This window comes from Condylostylus longicornis, unplaced genomic scaffold (genome assembly GCF_029603195.1).
Source record: "Condylostylus longicornis isolate FDR11 unplaced genomic scaffold, ASM2960319v2 ptg000045l, whole genome shotgun sequence".
NCBI classification, from domain to species: domain Eukaryota; kingdom Metazoa; phylum Arthropoda; class Insecta; order Diptera; family Dolichopodidae; genus Condylostylus; species Condylostylus longicornis.
In genome coordinates this window covers 274270-294384 of record NW_026578014.1, presented here as the reverse complement: position 1 = coordinate 294384, position 20115 = coordinate 274270, and the positions used below count along the sequence as shown (strand labels likewise).

The 20115-nt window shown below is 22.0% G+C and overlaps 1 protein-coding gene across 1 annotated transcript; it reads left to right on the top strand.

Annotated features, from left to right (window-relative positions):
- The first annotated feature begins 3879 nt into the window (after positions 1 to 3879).
- On the top strand, positions 3880 to 11835 carry LOC129610561 (organic cation transporter 1-like). Its single transcript, XM_055523174.1, has 6 exons — positions 3880 to 4555; positions 8085 to 8271; positions 9095 to 9353; positions 9426 to 9831; positions 9901 to 10407; positions 10488 to 11835. Exons 1-6 carry the CDS (start codon positions 4413 to 4415, stop codon positions 10651 to 10653), a joined length of 1668 nt encoding a protein of 555 aa, XP_055379149.1. The 5' UTR covers positions 3880 to 4412; the 3' UTR covers positions 10654 to 11835.
- Positions 11836 to 20115: the final 8280 nt, after the last annotated feature.

The window sequence follows — 20115 nt, the reverse complement described above, 5'->3', positions numbered from 1 at the left end:
TTTTCAATAAATATTCACATATTTGCTTTTATATTGTAATAAGTTGCATTGCTTCTAGGTATTCTTAATGTGTACTTTTTTCATAGATATTTTATGATGTTATATCAAATAAATTTCTTATATATAAATTTCAAGCAGATATTAAAATTAATAATAAATATTAAAAATATTATATTTTCACTATATTATATAAATAGTTAGCTTTAATATTGTTTAGCGTAAGTTTGTAGATCGTTTTCTATTTTTAATAATAACTATTTTAGAACTTTGTAAAAAGAAAATTTTTGAGTACTTATAGTTAACATTTTTTATATACTTAAATACATTCAATACAACTGGCTTTTTTTTTAAATAATTTTTTGAGTTATTGTCATTCACTTGGGAAATAAATTTTTAAAAAATAATTTTTATCAGCAAATGTAATTTAAAATTTTCCAAATTTAATCGGTCTTTAAAAGTGAATAAGGGAAACATACATAATTTCAATGAAATTATCCATGAAATTCATTATATGATTCGTATGATAAATATATATCGTATATATATTTATTATACGAATCATATCATATTTCTAATATATATCGTATAAGTTATCTTATACAGGAAAATTCAGAAAAAATATTACATTTTAAATTTCAAAACTTATAATTTTTTTTCAAAATTTGCTTTTTAATAACTATGGTGCATAAGCTTGTTTTCCGCAAATGTATTTCGATAAAGTGTTTGATTGATCTCACAAATTGAACTAAATAAATTATCAAAAAATAAAACAAAGCCAGCAATTTAATAATTGGAATGTATATTGAATATAAATTATGTAGGAAACAACAAAATTATTAAGATTTTATTTTAAAAACGTATATATACAAATATTTAAAGTATTCTAAAAATTAAAATGTAATTTTTAACTTACAAATATAAGTCTTACTTAAGAAATTATATAATTTGAGCATAAGTTATAATAAAATTATACATTGAAAAAATATATTTAAAATATTGTGTTTTCATTATTTTTATATTAAAAGAATCAACTATTTATAATTGTTGCATTTACAATTTCAAAGGAAAATTAAATTTGAATTTAATTTCAATTTAAATTGTCTTTTTTTTTAAATTTCAATATTTTTAAAAAATATACCGAATTCTATTAATATTGTTTCTCGTTAAATATTTAAAAATAACTAAATGACTGTCCACTTTTAAATTTTCCACAACTTTCCAACTTGAAAGAGAATTCTTAGAAGATAATAAAAATATATTTAAGATAAATTTACATATTAAACAAAATTATTAACCCCTTTTGACCCGAACCATTTTTTTTAAAATTTTTGTTTAACATTTTCAAAATATAATATTTGAAAAACCTAAAAACCATAATTTATTTTATGTGAACCGATTCACTACTCTTGAATTGAATTCAAAGTGCTTTATATTTCCATTCAATTTTCTTATATAATAGTACTAATACAATATACATATTTTACTAAATTTTATCCTATCGTAGATAAACTGGTAATGGTGCTTCTTTTTCAATCAACTCGGCTTAATTTAAATCCTCATTCGGATCATAAAAATATATTAAATGTATTATTATAAATAAAACACAAAAATAAATACTCGCAAATTTTAACATTCAAAATATTGGTTTACAGCTAATAAAAACAATATTGCTATCGCTATATAATGTCTCTAATAAGGCTAGTGATAATAGTGATATATAAAAAATTGTGTATTGAAAATGAACAAAATGATTTTTCGGAAATAATTTAAAATATAGAAATAGAATTTTTGATTTTCCAGAAATTTTAAAAGTCACCTTGTTTGTGCAGAAGAAGGTATAAAAATATATAAGTGATTTGCATGAGTTTAAAAGTATATACATAATATATTTTGGTTGTTTCTAGTTATTTGCGGAAGAAACTCGAATTTTCTATCCACGTAAAATATAATGTTTTAAATTAAAATATATTATTTTCTAGTTTATTATGAATCTTTATTTTAATTTATAATACCACATGCTATATCAGTATAATAATATTACTTGTGTTCTAGATTACAGATAGTATTTTGGATTTGGGGTTATTGAAATTTGAATTTCAATAACCCCAATTTGAAATATTTTTGGTATATAAAATGTTACAAACTTTAGATTGAATTTTACAATTTTTCACAGATCAATATGTTGAATATTTAAATAAATGATTTTATTAAATATTTCTTTTTATAAATTTTTATTTCTAAAATATAATTTTAAAATAAATTCGCAAGTTATTTTTTCCCCATAAAATACAATAAGGAGTTGAAATCAAGTAACCATATCCCATGTTAGTTGAATTTAAGGTAATAAAATTCTAAATTTTAATTTCTTATAACTAAATATGTAGAAAAATATACATAATATATACATATACGAAATTTTTCCATTACCTCCTAAATTGTACAAACAAAACCGCGATTGCTTTAAGAAATTAAAATTTCCATATTGTGTCATTTTTTCACACCCAACAACACACTACTAACTTAGAAACTTTAATTCTAAGTTAATTTATAAAGGTTTTAATTCATATTTTAATCTAAACTATAGTATTTACTTTTTTTTATAGTATTTGATGAAACGTTAAAAATAAATATTTTAATATTGTAAATAATTTACCAAGAGTAATCACAATATTTAATTATTTGAGGATTAAATAGATATATAAATAAGGCTTAATATGTAAAATTTTTATACAGATTTCTAGTTGCATTTAACAGTTTAATTATAAGTATGTATTAAGAAAACGGTAGCCTTAATGTAATTAAATGAATATTGACGTATTACGGAATAAACTTATAGCTCTTTAATCTCTGTTAATGAGACAAAATTTTTTATATATTTTTATTGTTATATAGAGTGTCACTGTGATTGAAATCCATTCCAATCATGTAAAAGTAATACTATTAAGAATATTAATATAGGAACTAATTTTACTTTATGTGTTTTAAAATTATGTTGGGAAACATATCGTTTGTGCGGCCCTTTAAATAATTCTTTATTGCTTAAAAATTTTTTAACGTATAACATTCAGTTCATGTCAAATAAAAAGTAAAGTCAAATGTAATAAAGCTACATTATTAAGGTGAACTTCGAATATCGAAAGGAGCCGTGAATTTACAAAAATCTGTAAATGAATGTTATTTGACATTAATGTACTTATTCTAATTAATTCTCTTAGAAGTCGTAACTTTTTTGTTTTTCGAGTAAATATTTTTTCTATTTTGTTTTGTTAGCAAATTTATAATTTCTTTTTTAACCTCCTGTTGAACAAAATATCATAGTACTTCAATGCTTTTTCAAAACAAATATATTTATAATTCGTCTACGAAATTATTTCTACAATATTTGTTTTAAAAAAAAAATTAAGATAAATTTTTATCACAATATTAATAAGGTGATGTTCTTTTTAATTCAAAGTCAAGAATTAAAGTTGCAATATTTTCTATGTGGGTATGTAAAAAGATTTTATTTGCATAATATTGCAAGTTAATATTTGTTTTTTAATAGATTTCTAATCTTATCTCTAAAATATTTTAAATAAGATTTAGTGTAGAATAAAAGGAATATTTAAAAACGAAAGTTTTTTTTTCTCATTACATTTTTGTTCTGTTTTTTTTTTATACAAAAAGAGGCAAAAATTTCTTTTTAATATTTTTAATTTTAAAAGTAAAATATATAAAAGCAGCAAATTAATAAAAAGAAGATTTAGTATAATTTAATAATTATTATGTACAAGACAAAATATTTAAAATTTAATTTAATTTAATTTTTAATTGTCTTAAATAATGTTTTTAATTCATTTTAGAAACGATCTGTTAACAATGTAAATCTACGCGAAAAAGGAAAATAAAAAGAAACATCATTTTTGTATTTTTAAATTACAAATTTAACAAGAGTGTTTAAAGGTGGTGCAAAATATATATATATGATGTTATATAATTATATTTTTAAAGAATAAATATATTATTCGTTGATATAAGAAATTGTGCCAGTTGCAAAGTATGTAATTCATATATACATATAGGTAAATTTAGTTATTTAATAAAAATTTTATTGAATAGAGGTGTGTATAACGAAAAGAATGCTACATCTAGAGTCTAATATTACTACAATTTTAAAATAAAATAAATTAATTTCAAACCAATTCGTGGATTTAATATTTTAATTAATGAATAAAGAAAGCTTTAATATTTTAAGTATACTAATTTAATAATGAATTATAAATTATGAAATATTCTTACAATCTCACTGGATAATTAAAACATAAACTTTTATTTAATTAGAAACTTAACTTTTGCTATTATATAAGACAAAATTAACTGTTATAACTATTTGATAAAAAACCAAAAAGAAAAACAAAAAATTTATTTCGAAAATGAATTACGATCAAATTTTAGAAAAATGTGGAAATTTCAATCGTTATCAATTTGTTTTACTAGGAGTTTTTGCTTTCATAAATTTTATGTTAGCAATGCATTATTTTTCACAAACTATTATTAGTTTTGTTCCAGAACATTGGTAAGTTGAAATAATATTTTTGTTTTTTGCCATTTTGTCTCTTTTTCAAAATACAGCCATTAAAATAGTGAAAAATAAAAAAATATAAAATAAAAACTTCGGCTTTTTATTTCAACTCTATATTCAGTTATAACAAACATTGTTTAACAATTTTATGTTTAATTTTCTTTGCTTTCTAACAATTTTAATAAGCGAAAAAATAAAACAAAATATGATCCATATTTATTACACTGTGCAAACAATAGTGCCAATAATTTGAATTTCTATTTTTACTAAAGGAACAATCTTAATATTAAAATAACGACTAGAATTTTATACTGATTAAGTTAGAGATTAATTTCTGTAGTCGACATTTTTAGAAAGGAAATTTCTTCGTTTAATACAAATAGAAATTCATAATTTCCACTAATACTAATTATTAATATTCTGTTTATGAATAAGCAGAATCATAAAAACTCAATGCTATATAATGCTTTAATTAACTCATAGGCATAATTTTATGTATAATTTTCTCATACTAATAATTTTTCATATTAATTATTTGATTTAAAATTTTAAAGAATGTAAGTTTTCCATAGTAAATTATTTTTTTTTAATTTTTTAAAAAGTTTGCCATTTTTAACACATTTTTTTTTAAAGTACAAGTCTTTCAATCTTTCAATTAATCAATGAAAATACATAATATAAATTATATATATTATTTTAATATATTATTTTAATATATGCATAATGTATACATTTAAACCTACTTATTTATATAGTATACCGGTTTACTCATTTATACGTACCTTCTTATTTCTATGCACATTATATATTATTAGCAACGATGTATTAATTTTCTCTTCGCCTTAATTTATGCAATATAATTGTTTTAAAATATATGTGTATGCAATAATAATGAATTATTTTTGTATAGATTATATGAAAAGTTCTTTAAACAAGCTATATTTTTAAATTTCAAAAAAATTTTATCATATTTCGTTTTTAAAAAATTTATAATAAAATAATATTTTTGAAAAAATTATATTATTAAAAATACTATTATAAATTATATCATCAATTAAATAATTAACATAAACCATATTTATAGTTTTTACTTATTTAAATTCATTTTCATCTTTTTTCAAAAAGCTTTGTGCTATGCTTATAAGCTTGTATACCGCCATTATTTTAAATTTTATTTTGAATAGAAAATTTTCTAAATTCCATGTATATATTTAACATTTTATAAATTAAAATATATAAATCTCTTGAATAATATAATAAAAATTATTTTCAACTTTTCAAATAAAAATAAATTCAAATTTTGTACATAATTTAACATTTTATTCATGACCATTTTAAAATTTAACATCTTCATATTTATTTTATAACTCGTTATTTTGTATACATGCCATATTTTTCCTTTTATTTTTTCATTTTATTATTATTATTTCTTCTTTTTAAAGATTTTATTTATTTCTTAAGAAATTTATTACACCTGGTACATTCATATTTATATTTTTTACACCTACAAATAAATGTCTACAAGTACATTTATTTCAACTTCTTACATTATTTTTCTATGTAGCATATTGTTGCTCTTTTAGAAATATAGGGAAAAAATTTGAAAAGGACTATGTTAAAGTTTTTCACAATATTGAGGTAAACTATATATTTATTTCTAAGTTCATGTATAACTAAAGAGAACATCATTGATAGAACGAACTTGAAAAGAAAATTTTTTAGAAAAGTTGACCTTCTAGAAAAATATTAAATTAAATTTCAAAAATATATATATATATACATTTAAGTATGTATAATACACTAAGTTATTATACATATAATTAAATCATAATTAAAATTTTCATTACTACAAAAAAAAAATTATTGTAAATTTAAATATAAAATTTTGTAAATTGTTTATACAACATTTTCTTTTTCAATGTCATTTTTCCAAATATATTATATGTAAATACATATATTAAAAATATATTCTTTATACATATAGTTATTCAATTTTAAAAGTATATGTGTCTGTTAATACAATTGATTACAATATAAAATGTGGTACATGTACTGTTCTTATAGCTTTACTATCCATAATATTATTTTCCAGGTTGTATTTATTTATATTACCATTATATTATGCTATGTGACACTTAATATCCTGCAGGATACTTCTGTTAGACGAACACTATCCATCATGGGTTGAAATTGAAATTTTTACAATTACATTTATGTGTTTATTTGTTATTCTTTTCTAATACTTTTTTGTATAATAATGTTTATTTTATTGTATGATATACAATATATTTCTTATATAACGTTTTGATTTATTTTTTCTGTTTGCTTGTGATTGAATACCTTAATGCTTTCATTTTATTTGTCATTTTCTTTGAACAATGCATATACATACATATATATTTTCCCTTATAAATATATTAAAAAGGTATAAACAAATTGAAAAAAAAAACTATAAGAAAAACTATATGAAAACGGAAATTGTACCTGTACATTGAAACCTGTACATTGTGAGAGAAACAAATTTCTTTCTACTCTTATACACTTAATAAAAAATATGAAATTTCTTAAAAAAATGCTTGTGTTAGTAAGAAATTGAAATTTATTTAAAGTTTTATTTAATGTTTCCTTATACAAATATTTTCTTTTTGGAAATAAGAAAAGAATCTCTATGAGAATTATTAAAACTTTGTGATATTTTATAGCTGCAATTTGTTCTAAAAACAATTTTTTTTTTGTTTTGAAATAAAATCTTCCATTTTTCTTAATAATATCTCTTTAAATTTTATTTTTTTCTTTAATGATTGTTTAAATAAAACATGACATTTGGATACATTGAAACTGTCAGACATAAAGCATAATGCATACCACTTATACCAGAAAATGGCAATTTCGAAATTATCGCATTCATAAACATTTTTTATAAACTTACACTTTAATTTCTAGACACAGTTTTTATGTTACTAAATTTTGACAAATCAAGTTTTAAGAATTGCACGGACATTTTTTCATATACATATATGTATATTTGTAGTGTATATATGTATAGGTACATATGAAATAAAAATAAATTGTTTCGTATGAAATTCTTTATTTATTGAAATAATGTATAACAAATTTCTGTATGCATGTATATAATAATTCTAAAATGCTTTTATTAATTAATAATATTTGGTCTAAATTTATCAAATTCACTTTTATCATGGTCGGCACATCATTTTTAAATACAATTTTGTATTGTTTAGCGACTACTTTTACAAAATTCATTATTATTATAAATTAGATGGAATTTTATAAATTATAAAATTGTATTTTTTAAAATGAAAAATGATATTTTATAAACATAGAACTTATCATTAACATTCACAAACAAAATATATCATAAGTATGTGTATACGAGTATAAGAGTGCACATATTATATAATCCAAGAGTAAACAAAATACAAAAATAAATAAAATGAATAAAATTTTCTCTCATTTTTGGTACATTCAATTTATTCTTTCTCCTTTCTATTCTAAAAATTAGGTGTCATCATGAAAAGCTGGAAAATTTGTCTTTTCATCAGATTAAAGAGATTTATAGTGGATTCGAAAATCCATCTTGTACAAAATTAAGTGATATTGTTGATGGAAGAGGTATACCGGCCAAGGATGAAATTTGTGACAGGTGGATTTATAACTATGAATTTGGATATAGAAGTATGACAACCGAGGTGAATTTTATTTATTTATTTATTTTCATATACTGTATGTTTTATACATAACTATATATTACATAAAAAGTTACTGTTATTATTAAAATATCCTTCAAAGTACCTGTAATATAAAAGAATTATTATACATTTTGTATTTTTAATGCGGTTTTATCTAATGTTGCACAAAAAAAAAAAAATTATAAAGACTCATTTACCAATGAAAATCTAAAGTATCCAACAGATGTTAAAGTAAAAATATGTTTGTATTAAGGAATTTGGAAAATAAAATATTATTTTCACGTCATTCCGTGATTCAAGTTATGCTTTGTTTGTGTAAATTATTTTTCAAAATATAAAAGATAAAGAAGCAAATGTAATTAATAAAGCTTATAAGTAGATGTTATTGTATGAAAGATATTTGCAATAAAATATTTTAATTAACGTGTTGGAATATTTCAAAATGTACGTGGAATTGTTTGTATAAAGCATGGCGGAACATGATTGCTTTAGAAAAAAATTGATTAATATAAGGATTTTTAAAAGTATGTAAACTTTTCTGATGGAAACATTTTTAAAGGTGTACTAAATATACATCTATCACCCAACAAACGAATACATGCAACTCAGTTATGGTACATGGTGTCATTTTGAATTTATTGTGGACATTTTGAACTTATTTTTAAATTATATTTCTATATTTAATTAAAAGTTGTTCATAAATTAAAAATGTGGATTTGATTGTATGCTTTAAAAAATGTTATTTGTTTATGAAACCCTTGCTATATAAAAATATTAGAAAATCCTTAATAATTTTTTGTTTTGTTGTTATATTCTTTCTTAGTTAAATTGGGTGTGCCATTCATCATTTAAATCAACAATTGGTCAATCATTTTTTTTCGTTGGTTCTGTTGTTGGAACGAGTGCTTTTGGTGTTTTAGCTGATAAATTGGGGCGATTACCAGTTATAATTCTTTCAAATTTAACTGGTGCTTTTGGAGATTTTGTCACGTCATTCTCGAACACAGTAGTAACATTTTCATTTTGCCGTTTTTTGTCTGGTTTAGCTGCTGATTCAAATTATTATATGACATACATATTGGGTGAGCTAATTTTAAAAAAATTATATATGTATAAACTCAATAATAGAAATTTTTGTTTTTATTATAAAAAAGTTTTAGAGTATTTACGTCCGTCCATGCGTACTACTGGATTAAATTTTGTAACCGGTATATTTTATCCAGCCGGCTTAGTAGCATGCCCATGGCTTGCAGTTTGGGTTGGACATTGGCAAATATATTTGTGGTGTGCTTCAATTCCTTTGGTGATTGTGATATTTTCCTATTTCATTTTGATTGAAAGTCCGCAGTGGAATGTAACACGAAAAGATTACAATGGAGCGGTGCAAAATTTAAAAAGAATGGCGAAATTTAATGGACGTGTAGTTCCGGAAGAAACTTTCAAAGCATTTGAAGATTATTATTCAGAGAAAAACGAAGAAACGGATACAAAAGTTAATTTCTTTACAATGTTCAAAACTCCAAGGTTAAGAAAATTAACTAGCATTCTTCTGTTCAAATCGTAAGTTTTCATTTGTTTTTTTGGTATTTGAGGTAAGGATATATATTTGTTCTTAATTCGTTTTCATAGTGTTGTTATTACTTTATGCTACGATGTTGTTTCGAGAAATGTTGAAAATATGGGAATATCAGCTTTCATAATGTTTACAATTAGCTCAATGGCAGTTTTGCCGTCTTGCATGTCTGTTGTATTATTACAAGATCGTTTGGGTCGGAAAGCTATGGCATCAATGTCATTATTCATTGGTGGTGTATTTACAGCTGCAACTGGTATTATAGTTGCTTATCAACAACAATATCAAAATGTTGCTCTATTAGCATGTATGCTATTTATTGCACGTTACGGTGTTTGCATTTCTTATGAATCATCAGCCCAGTATGCAGCGGAATTAATTCCCACATGTGTTCGAGGACAAGCTGTTGGAGCTGTTCATTTATTTGGTTATGGTGTGACATTTTTGAGTGCCTACATAATTTATTTGGGAAAATTTTTTAAACCATTGCCATCTATAATATTATGCATTTTATTGTTTAGTGGTTCATTTTTATGTCTTCTGCTCCCTGAAACAATGAATAAGTAAGAAAGAATTTTTTTTAAATATCATTTTAATTAACCAATTTATAATTATATAAATATCATTTTTTTGTTTGTTACAGACAATTGCCAAATACACTTGAAGATGGTGAAAAATTCGGATTAGGAGAGAAAATGTTTGATTTTCCATGGACAAAAAAACAAAAGGAGAAAATGTCAGATGTTAATGAAACAGACCGGCGCCCTTCTGTTTTGTCTATGTCAATGAATTCTCTAAAATCAATGTGAAAATTAAGAAATCGCCTTAAAGTAGGTTAAAAAATATTTTAATGTATTCCGACTTATGTTTAATATTAATTTTTTAAACAACTTCCAAGAAGTATAGATAAATTGGTCGGTTGGAAATAAAATTAATTTTTGGTTTGTAGTTTACAATTTTGCAAAAAATTAGTTGTAAGGTTGAGTAAGTTTTCTCATTGACCAATTTAATGTGTAAGAGAATCCTAAAAAATTGTTTAAAATCTTATAGAAATTGATTAATTGATTTTGCTGCTATATTGATTAATTGTGAGGCTTTTTCTTGATTTATTATTAATTAGACCTAAAACGGTCAATTTACTTGTATTGCAGTATTAATTTATGAATTCTTTATTTGATATAATAATATATAAATTCATCAAAATCTTTAATTAAATTATTCTTATTATTATTATTGATCAATCTATTATTATTGAAATTTGAAGTTTAATAAATTGTATTTATTTGATTTCTAATTTGAAGAATTTAACTTGCAAAATATGATTTATAAAACCATAACGAAAGTGTAGTAAATGCTCAAAAATATTATACATATATCTAAAAGTATAAGGCTAATACTGTATCTTAAAGAATTTTTTGAATCAAATTTAAGTTAGATTTTAAGAAAAAGTTTGTTGGTTTTATAGATGGCTGCATTAAAAATTTGGTTTATTAAAAGTACATAATAATAATTTTGAAGCTTAAAATATTTTCCTCGATTATTGGAGAGCTATAAGATTTGAGAATAATTGAGAATATGTACATATAAAAAAAAACCTTTTAATGGAAAATATTTTCTTTAGAAAAAAAATATAGCAGTTACAAAAAAATTTCAAGCTTAAGTAAAGTATATGAATACTCTGCAACTTCTAAGTTTTTGCAAAATAAATTTTGAAAAAAAACAAAACTTATTAATACTTTTGGGTAAACAACTTTTTGAAATAACCATAATGTTACAAGAATATTTCATACACAATGACTAATCTAATAGCAACTTTAAATAAAATGAACTGTACACTTTATGCACGTTAAACACTTAAAAGTAATTATTTTACTTAAACAAAAGAAAAACACCCTATTTTACACATTCGACTTTAAAATTCGTTTTAAATTTTTTATTTGTTTTCGAATTTACATAAATCACATTAGACTAAGACAAATTTATTGTTAATTTTAATAATAATATTAAATATTTTGAAAACTAAAAAACATAAAAGTTATATAGTTAAGGAAAACGCTTAAGATTGTTTTTAAAATTTTGCTAATTTTTTTAAAAGAAAAAAAAATCTGCTACTATTTTGATCACAAATCAGTAATATTGTGAGATTTATTTATGCAATAATAATTTATGAGTGATATTTTTTAAAATAAATGTAATAATAAATATATAAAAAAAAAATAGTAAAATAATCAATATATACATTATCAAATTTAAATGAAACAAAAGTGCTAATATATTAATTTAACTATATTAAAACCAAAACTACTATAAATCAAAAATGAATTTAATCATTAACATATCAATTCCATATCAAAATAATTATATATTATAAAGAAAACCAAATATTAATTAGTAGGAAACAAAGTAAATTACGTGAATATAAATATTTTTTTAAAAATTTATATTTAAAATATTGTAAACGGAATGAGTGAAAAGTAAATTATATTTATGTAATGAATTTATTATAATTTGTAAGTTTAAGAAATACAATGTGAATTATACTTATTAGTAATGTAAGAAATTGTAAGAGTAAGTAATAAGAAAAACTGTAATATGTAAGAAAAGAAATATTGAAAATATTAACAAACAATAAAATAAAAAGTGCTTCCGCTTTGCAAAAAATTAATACGGAATTTTATTAAAAAAAAATTAATGTGTTTGTGTTAACATACGAGTATATGTATGTAAGCAAAATTAAAAACGAACGAGAACAGTTGCAAATTTTAAATTTGTTAAGTTCACATTAAAATGAAAAATTATTTTTAGATACTTTGTAATTTCCTAAACTTTCAAACCTTTTATATAAATACGAACATTACACATACTCTTTTCATTTAGTAGAATTCCTTTTCATAAAACCTAAATATAAATTCACCTCAGAAAAATATAAAGATAATATCGGTTATTATTATAATAATGAACTGTTATACATTGTAATTTTTATGATAATAAAATTTATATACATTTAGTAACCATAACATAATGATGAGGCTACATTTCTGTATTATATTCACTCACATTCTCTTTCCAAAGATTTCAGTAAAAATAAAAATTGTTAAAACAAAAAAAAAATTGTTTTAGGTTTTTATTTTTCAATTTCTAAACTATGTACATAATATGGATTTACAAGAGTATGTTTATAAATAATATCCACTACAATATTTGAAGTAGGGAGCAACAGCTAACAAAAAAAAAAAAAAACTAAAAATGGACTATAAAATATATAAAAAATAATAAAAAATTCAGGAAAAGGATTACGTTAGATTTTTTGAAAGTCACCAAGCAATGAGTTGTAAAATCAGAAAATGACCGTCTGTATAAATTGTATCTATAACGCATATCTACTCGTAAGTAGAGAATTGTTACTTTACAATATTTACACAATGTATTGAATAAACAAAAAAATATTAATTATAATCAGCATACTAGACAAAAATGGGTATTTACAAGAAATATAAAAACTCTCAATTTATTTATATATGTAATGAGATCAAATATTTAAGAGAGGAGAGTTTTTTCTAGATAGGAATGCTTAGCATCTAAAATTTTTAATATTTAATAAATTGCTTAAAAATTTCTTAAAAGCTTTGAATTATTTTTCAGTGTTTGGGCTCTACAGAGACGAAAAGAAGTTGTTCACTGAAATAGTAAACGTTTTCGAAAAAAGTAGGTTAATACGCACACTTATTATCAATATCATATATAATATAGGTTTTTGAAAGTATCTTTGAATAAGTAAATTAATTAGCTGTATCTCGCGTTACTTTTAAATTAAGGTTATAAAAAGTCATACTGAGTACCGAAATTTGTTTCCGTTATTGATATCATAGATTAAACTATTGAATACTAAATTATCGGCTTCATACATGTATGGTTCAATTTACAATTGAGCGTTTAAAATTTTCAAAACATGACAAAAATGTTGAAATCCTTTTTCATAACTTTTTATTGGGGCAACACAATTTTTATTATACAAATAAAATTTAATTCACTTATTCAATTTCTAACCTCTTTTTCAACTTGTAACAGGCCTATACACATGAAATTAAAAACTTTATTAAAATAAAAACAAAATAAAAATAAATTTTTTTTTTGTATTCGATTCTATATTGCGAACGACTTCAAATGTTTTATAAGACCACATATTATTGAAAGCAAAAAAAAAAGGGGAGAAAAACTAAAAAAAAAAATAAAAAAAATTTAACTAAAAGGATAAAATAATACCGTTATTATAATGTTATAACATTAAGGGTCCTCCAGAGAAGATTTTTCTCTTGTCTTTTTTTCTTGTGGTTTTGCTTTCTGATGTTTCAAAACAAAGCGAAAATAAACTCTTTAAATGTAGTCTCATTATTTTTCCTTTTTACTCACTTTCTATCAGTTTTCAAGAATTTTTGGTTTTATTAAATTCAATATTTCATTCTCTCTTTCCCACACAATATTGTTGTATTTTAACATTCATATGTTTAAATGTACAATATATCCCATATTATGTATTGTAATACATGTAGTATAAATATATGTATTTGGTTATATGCGTATAAGTATATTCGAATGGGTTATTATTACTGTCATCATCGGGTTGTATGAATTTTTCATAACAATGATGACGTGTTATACACATATCACATTAAATAACAAAGAGAATTAGAAAAGTGTGTGTGTGTGAGATATTTTTATTTTGGAGTTTTTTAGTAACTTCAACAGTTAAAGTGAAAAATACATAGATATATTGTTATTCTTTGGAGTTTTGTAAAATTTTCAATGTTTTAAAGCGACGAATTTCAAAATTTTCTAAGCTATGTAAGTAACATTGCCGAAATGTTTATTCCAATTACATACATTTGTTTTAAGAAACATAGTTAACAAAAAACATAACATGTGCATATGTAAATTAGTAAGTTACCAGAGGATTAATTGAAAGGCTCCAATGATTTCTATAGTTTTAAGATTCGTATAATAAACCAAAGAAGTTCTACATGGTTTCTTGCTTTAAAATTCAAAATTTTGTAAAAACAAACCACTAACTCACAAGACATTTTTTTGTTAAGGTGTTTACAACTTTTTAATGTTATTATGGTTAATGAATAACAAATTTCAGTACTAATGTAAGAGAAATATATGTAAATTCAATAATGCACTGATTTCTCAATTTTGAAAATTCTCGTCATTAAGTTTAAATTAATTTTAAACAAAATTTTATATAATTGCAACAGTCGAGAACCTTCTAGATGAGCCCCAACTACTCCTTTTCCCTATATAAATACAACTTTTTAATTTATATTTTTTTTTTTTTGGAGTTATATATGTATGTAGATCCAGTTATATATATTTTTGGTGATTCAATTTAAAAAAACCTTGATGTTGAAGATTGACGATTTCTGTTATTTAAAATATCTTTTCTTACCAGTGTTTTAAAGGGCGAAACATAATATGTATTATGTACATATGCCCTTTTTCATGTTGTAAAAAGTGGGGAATTGTAAAAGTATAGACATAGTATAGAAATTATTTGGGATTGCAAATAAAACTGAATGAAAATGAAGTTAATTTACTAGTAAATGAGACAACATCAAGATTTATATGGAAAATAATTTTTTTATTTTGGTTTTTAGTTCAATTTATTATATTTTGTTGTTTGTTACATATATACATACACACAGTCGTATATGTATATCCTTTTTTGTTATATTACATGCTACTACCTATATGTATGTATATAAATACTAATGTTTTATTCTGTTGAAAAGTTTTCATCTTTGTTTTCGTTATTTATATTGCAAAATTGTCAATTTAAATACTTCTGACTTGGCAGATTACAATGCAATGTAGATTTTATTTTAAGGAAAAAGTAATATTGTAAATTGTATGAAAAAATCGTTATCTTATAAAAAAAGGCAACAAAAATAAAATGTAAGTATAACAATTAATATTATTTTATATGTATTTAATTAATTGAATTTTAAAATGTCACAACTAGCTAGCTAACTCATCGTCTTATATATTATATTTGCGTTAAATGTCACAATATATTACAGTGACGTGTAAATTGGAGAAATTTATCGAAAAATATAACTTTTTAATTATGTGATTTTTGTATTAAATCGAACATGTAATTTTGTTGATGACATTTTATTTCAGAAAATACTATTGTTTAATACTAATTAATTTTTAATACCATTAATTAAAATAGAAAATGTTAGCTAGATTAAATTTTAAAAGCATGTAAATTCCAAAGTAATTAATATATATATATATATATATATATATATGTCCAAAAAAAATTAATATTGCATGAAAGGTGTTGGCTAGTGAAATTTAAGTTAATAAGAAGTGTTTTTATACTTATACTCGTAAATATCTTTTTTTACAAAATTTCGCAACTTAAAATGTTTTTACAAAAACATATACAAAAGGAGAAATTTTTACATAATCATACGAGTATTATAATCTTCAAAACATAATAATTATTCTTTTCAAATATTTAATCTCAAATTTTTTTTTTTTAAATAATCTAACAAAAAATTATTCCAAGCAGTTCTTTTTAAAGCATTTAGATATTTTGTAGAATATTGAAAACTTTTAAGGACTCCTTTTTTGAATAACAATGAAATGCTTTTTTCTAAATTTTCTCAGAATTTTCAGTAGTTCTGCGTTGTTATAAGTTTGTGTATAGCATAGGTAAAGATTTCAGTTTCGAGAAATTCTATTGAAAAGAAGAAAATCAAATAAGATTTCTTAAGCGTTCTCGCTTCTTTTATATTAAATATTCTTAAAAGCATAAATACTTAAAGTAAAAATAGGGAATTAATTTTTTTAAATAAAATTAAACTATTTTTTAAAATGGAATGGAAATTTTTTGACTATAGTTTATTTTATCTTTAAAATTTAAAATGGCAATTTTCGTTTTTATAATATTTTCACTTATGGAAATTTATTAATTTAGGTTTTGAAATAAGATTAAAATTTTAAAATTTATTTTTTTTTATTCAACTAATTCTAAATATTAATATAATATTATGAATTTACTAATACAACATAATTGGTAGAGCGTCCGCCTAAAAAGCGGTAGGTCACTGGTTCGAGTCCAGTTTGAGGAGAAAAAATTTTTTAATTTTTCTGCCTTTAAGTCGTTCCTTTGATTACGCCATCCATCTGTTCTGCAGTTGTATGACGAATAAATAGAGATTGGATACAAAGAGCTAAATTTTTAAACTAGTTCTAATATTTATATTTGCTTTACAATTAAATTTATTCCTTTTTAATTTTCAATAGAATTAAATTTATATATTATAGTAAAGTTTAAATGCGTTGAACAATTAAATTGTAAATTCGCAAAAACTTTCGAAATGCGATTATGAATATTTTTCAAAAATTTTGAATTACAGCAAAATCTTTCAAAATTCCTATATTTTGCTTCACCCTGTATTTTCTTACGCCTCTCTTTTATTTCTTTTATTACAAAATTTATTTTCTGTTGTATTGAAAAGTTTTTATTAAATATTTTGTTATTTTAGATTGTATTTTAGTTTAGACATAATGCTAGAGGGAACAAAGTCCAACGTTTATTTTATTTTTTATTTATAGTTGTGAAATTTCTTACTTTTTGTTAAACTGTTAGAGAACCGATTAGAAGAATGGTTATTTCAGAGGGTTCTTAGATTGGTATTCATTGTTATTAAACAGAATAATGTTTTATTAAACGTTGAATGCATTTTTTGTATGTTTTCTTTTTGTATACAATGTAGATCTTTTTTCCTAGTGGTGCTATAAATTTTGGCTGTATTGTTTTTATATTCAATAAACTTTTAATAGCTTTCTGAAAAAAGGTTCACTATTTAAAAAGTTTTTAAGTTTATTCATGTTTTATTAAAAAAATTTATCTTTTTAAGAATAATGGTAAACATGCGAAATTTCGGAAATACTTAAAATTAAATATCATGTAAATAGTGTAAGTAGTTAAAATATTTGTAGTGGATTGTCACTTAATAAAAAAAAGTTTACCTAATTAAATATAATTAATAAGTTCCACTGTCGACTCGTTTTTTTCGAAACTTAATTTTTTAAATTAAAATCATTGTATGTAATGGATTAATGTGTATGTCTCCGATGTTAATGTTATGCAAATATTTGCAGCAATAACATTCTCATCTAAAATTTCATACTCACTTATTTTAAATTTTCGTTTGTTTTGACAACGGATAAGTCAGTATTCCTATTTTCAGATACGTTTGATTATATAAAACACTTACTTTTTCTAATTTTTTCCACAACTCCGGTTTGATTCCGGTTAAAAATATTAATATATAAGAAATAAAACTGAATTTTGCAGCATATTTTGTTTTTCTATATATTTCCCTTGTTTCACAAATTTTCATAATGTTCATAAATTGGATATTTAGTTTTATTTTTCGGAAATGCATATCTCCGAACTAAAAACAAACGTTTAAAATAAAAATATAAAAATGAATTGTATCAGCTATTAATACTTACTTCCAATTTATCAAACTTTATCATATTGATTTGATTCATTTCTTCATAAGCACTATTTATGAAAATTTCTTTAACGAACGAGATTTGATTCAAATTCAAAATACTTATTACTTATCAAAAAAACTGGTTAATCAAAATCATACCGTTTAATTTGTTATTTTGAAGTTTCTTCGATTTACGTGTAATGTGAGTTTATGTCGTTCAATTGTGAAACAGATCAAATACATAGTATTTATTTTGACAGAAATATTTGTAAAAGTGTATATCAGATGATCGTTAGAATTTTTTTAGATTAAAATAATCTTTTGCACATTCGCCTGCACTTATGCAAAATATTTATAATACAAATACTTTACGCAGTGTTGAAATTATGTATGGTATATAAAGATAAAAATTGTTTCTATTTTAAGAAAAAATATTCCAAGTTATCAAATATTTTATTAATAAAACAGAAATATGATCTTTGAAATGGTTAATAACCACTTTAGACATGCGTTTTTTTTAGTATAATATAGAATAGTATAATAAAAGTAAAATCATAAGTCTGCCTTAAATTTAACTAATGTTCTTCAGGTGGTAAGGTTCTGAAACACGTATTTTCTATAAATTTTTAGTCTTTCAGAGGGTTTTGCGAAAGTAAATATCTATTTTCGTGTAGTAATTACTGCAAGTTTTTTATAAAATTATTTTAACATGAAATAATACGCTTATAATAACATGAAATTAATAAGTGCTTTTTAATTCAGTATTGAATTTGTATAGTTTAATTTTTCCTTCCTTTTTCATATGTAACACAAATTATTATTACTACTAAGATAAATTATAAAAGCAACATACTTGTGAGAACATTGATAGTGTGTAAATATATACGAGCAATATGCATAAATTATATTGGTTCATGTAGATAGTATAAATTTGTATTTTATTTATAATTTGTTCTCAATTTATAAAATTTGTACTTTTCTTTCCTAAAACAAATTTATAGAGTAAACTATAAATCACATGTACCAATAATTTCTTATTCAGGAAAAATTCAATTTTATTTTTAAGAATTCAATAAAAAAGATTCTTTTTACATGAAAATAAATTTAATTTTTTTTTTATTCCAAATGATTAGTAGTAACAGATTAGCAGTAAGAGAATTGAAATAAAGAAGCAAAATATATAATAATAATAAACTGTCTACCTCTACCTTTAAGATTATCTAGTATAAAGACAACTATTACCTTGTTATTTATATTTAGCTTTATATAGTCAACACTATATTTTCTGTATTATATGACGAGTAAAGAATAATATTATTTCATGCTCTATTATTCTCACCTATTTGCTAGTTTTGTGCCAACAAAAGAACTTTTTTGATCACATATACATACATTGTTTCTTTCTGATTTTTTTCCTATGGTTTATTATTATCCTTGAAATTTAATACTCCGATATTTTAAAGTGTACTTAGCATAAGTTGAACTTTATATAGCGTGGATATACAAACAAAAACTTGATAAAAATTTATTGGAAAAGAAAAATTTCTTTTCATTTGATTTTTTTCTTAATTTTTATTCCTTGAACATTGTGTTTAAAATTTACATTTGCTGCAGCGAATGCTAGAACATTTGCAATACAACGTTGATTTAAAGCGAAATTTGGAATGCTATGTAGTTGATTCTTCTGAAATTCTTCAACTTTTACAAAATTTAAAAAATTGAAATTTTCAATTTTATTTAGCCCAAAACTGAAAA

Excerpts from the sequence above, each read along its gene's own strand:
- LOC129610561 (XM_055523174.1), top strand. The coding sequence starts at position 4,413 with ATGAATTACGATCAAATTTTAGAAAAATGTGGAAATTTCAATCGTTAT. Across the intron at positions 4,556-8,084 it reads AGTTTTGTTCCAGAACATTG|GTGTCATCATGAAAAGCTGG; the intron begins GTAAGTTGAAAT and ends TCTAAAAATTAG. Across the intron at positions 8,272-9,094 it reads ATAGAAGTATGACAACCGAG|TTAAATTGGGTGTGCCATTC; the intron begins GTGAATTTTATT and ends ATTCTTTCTTAG.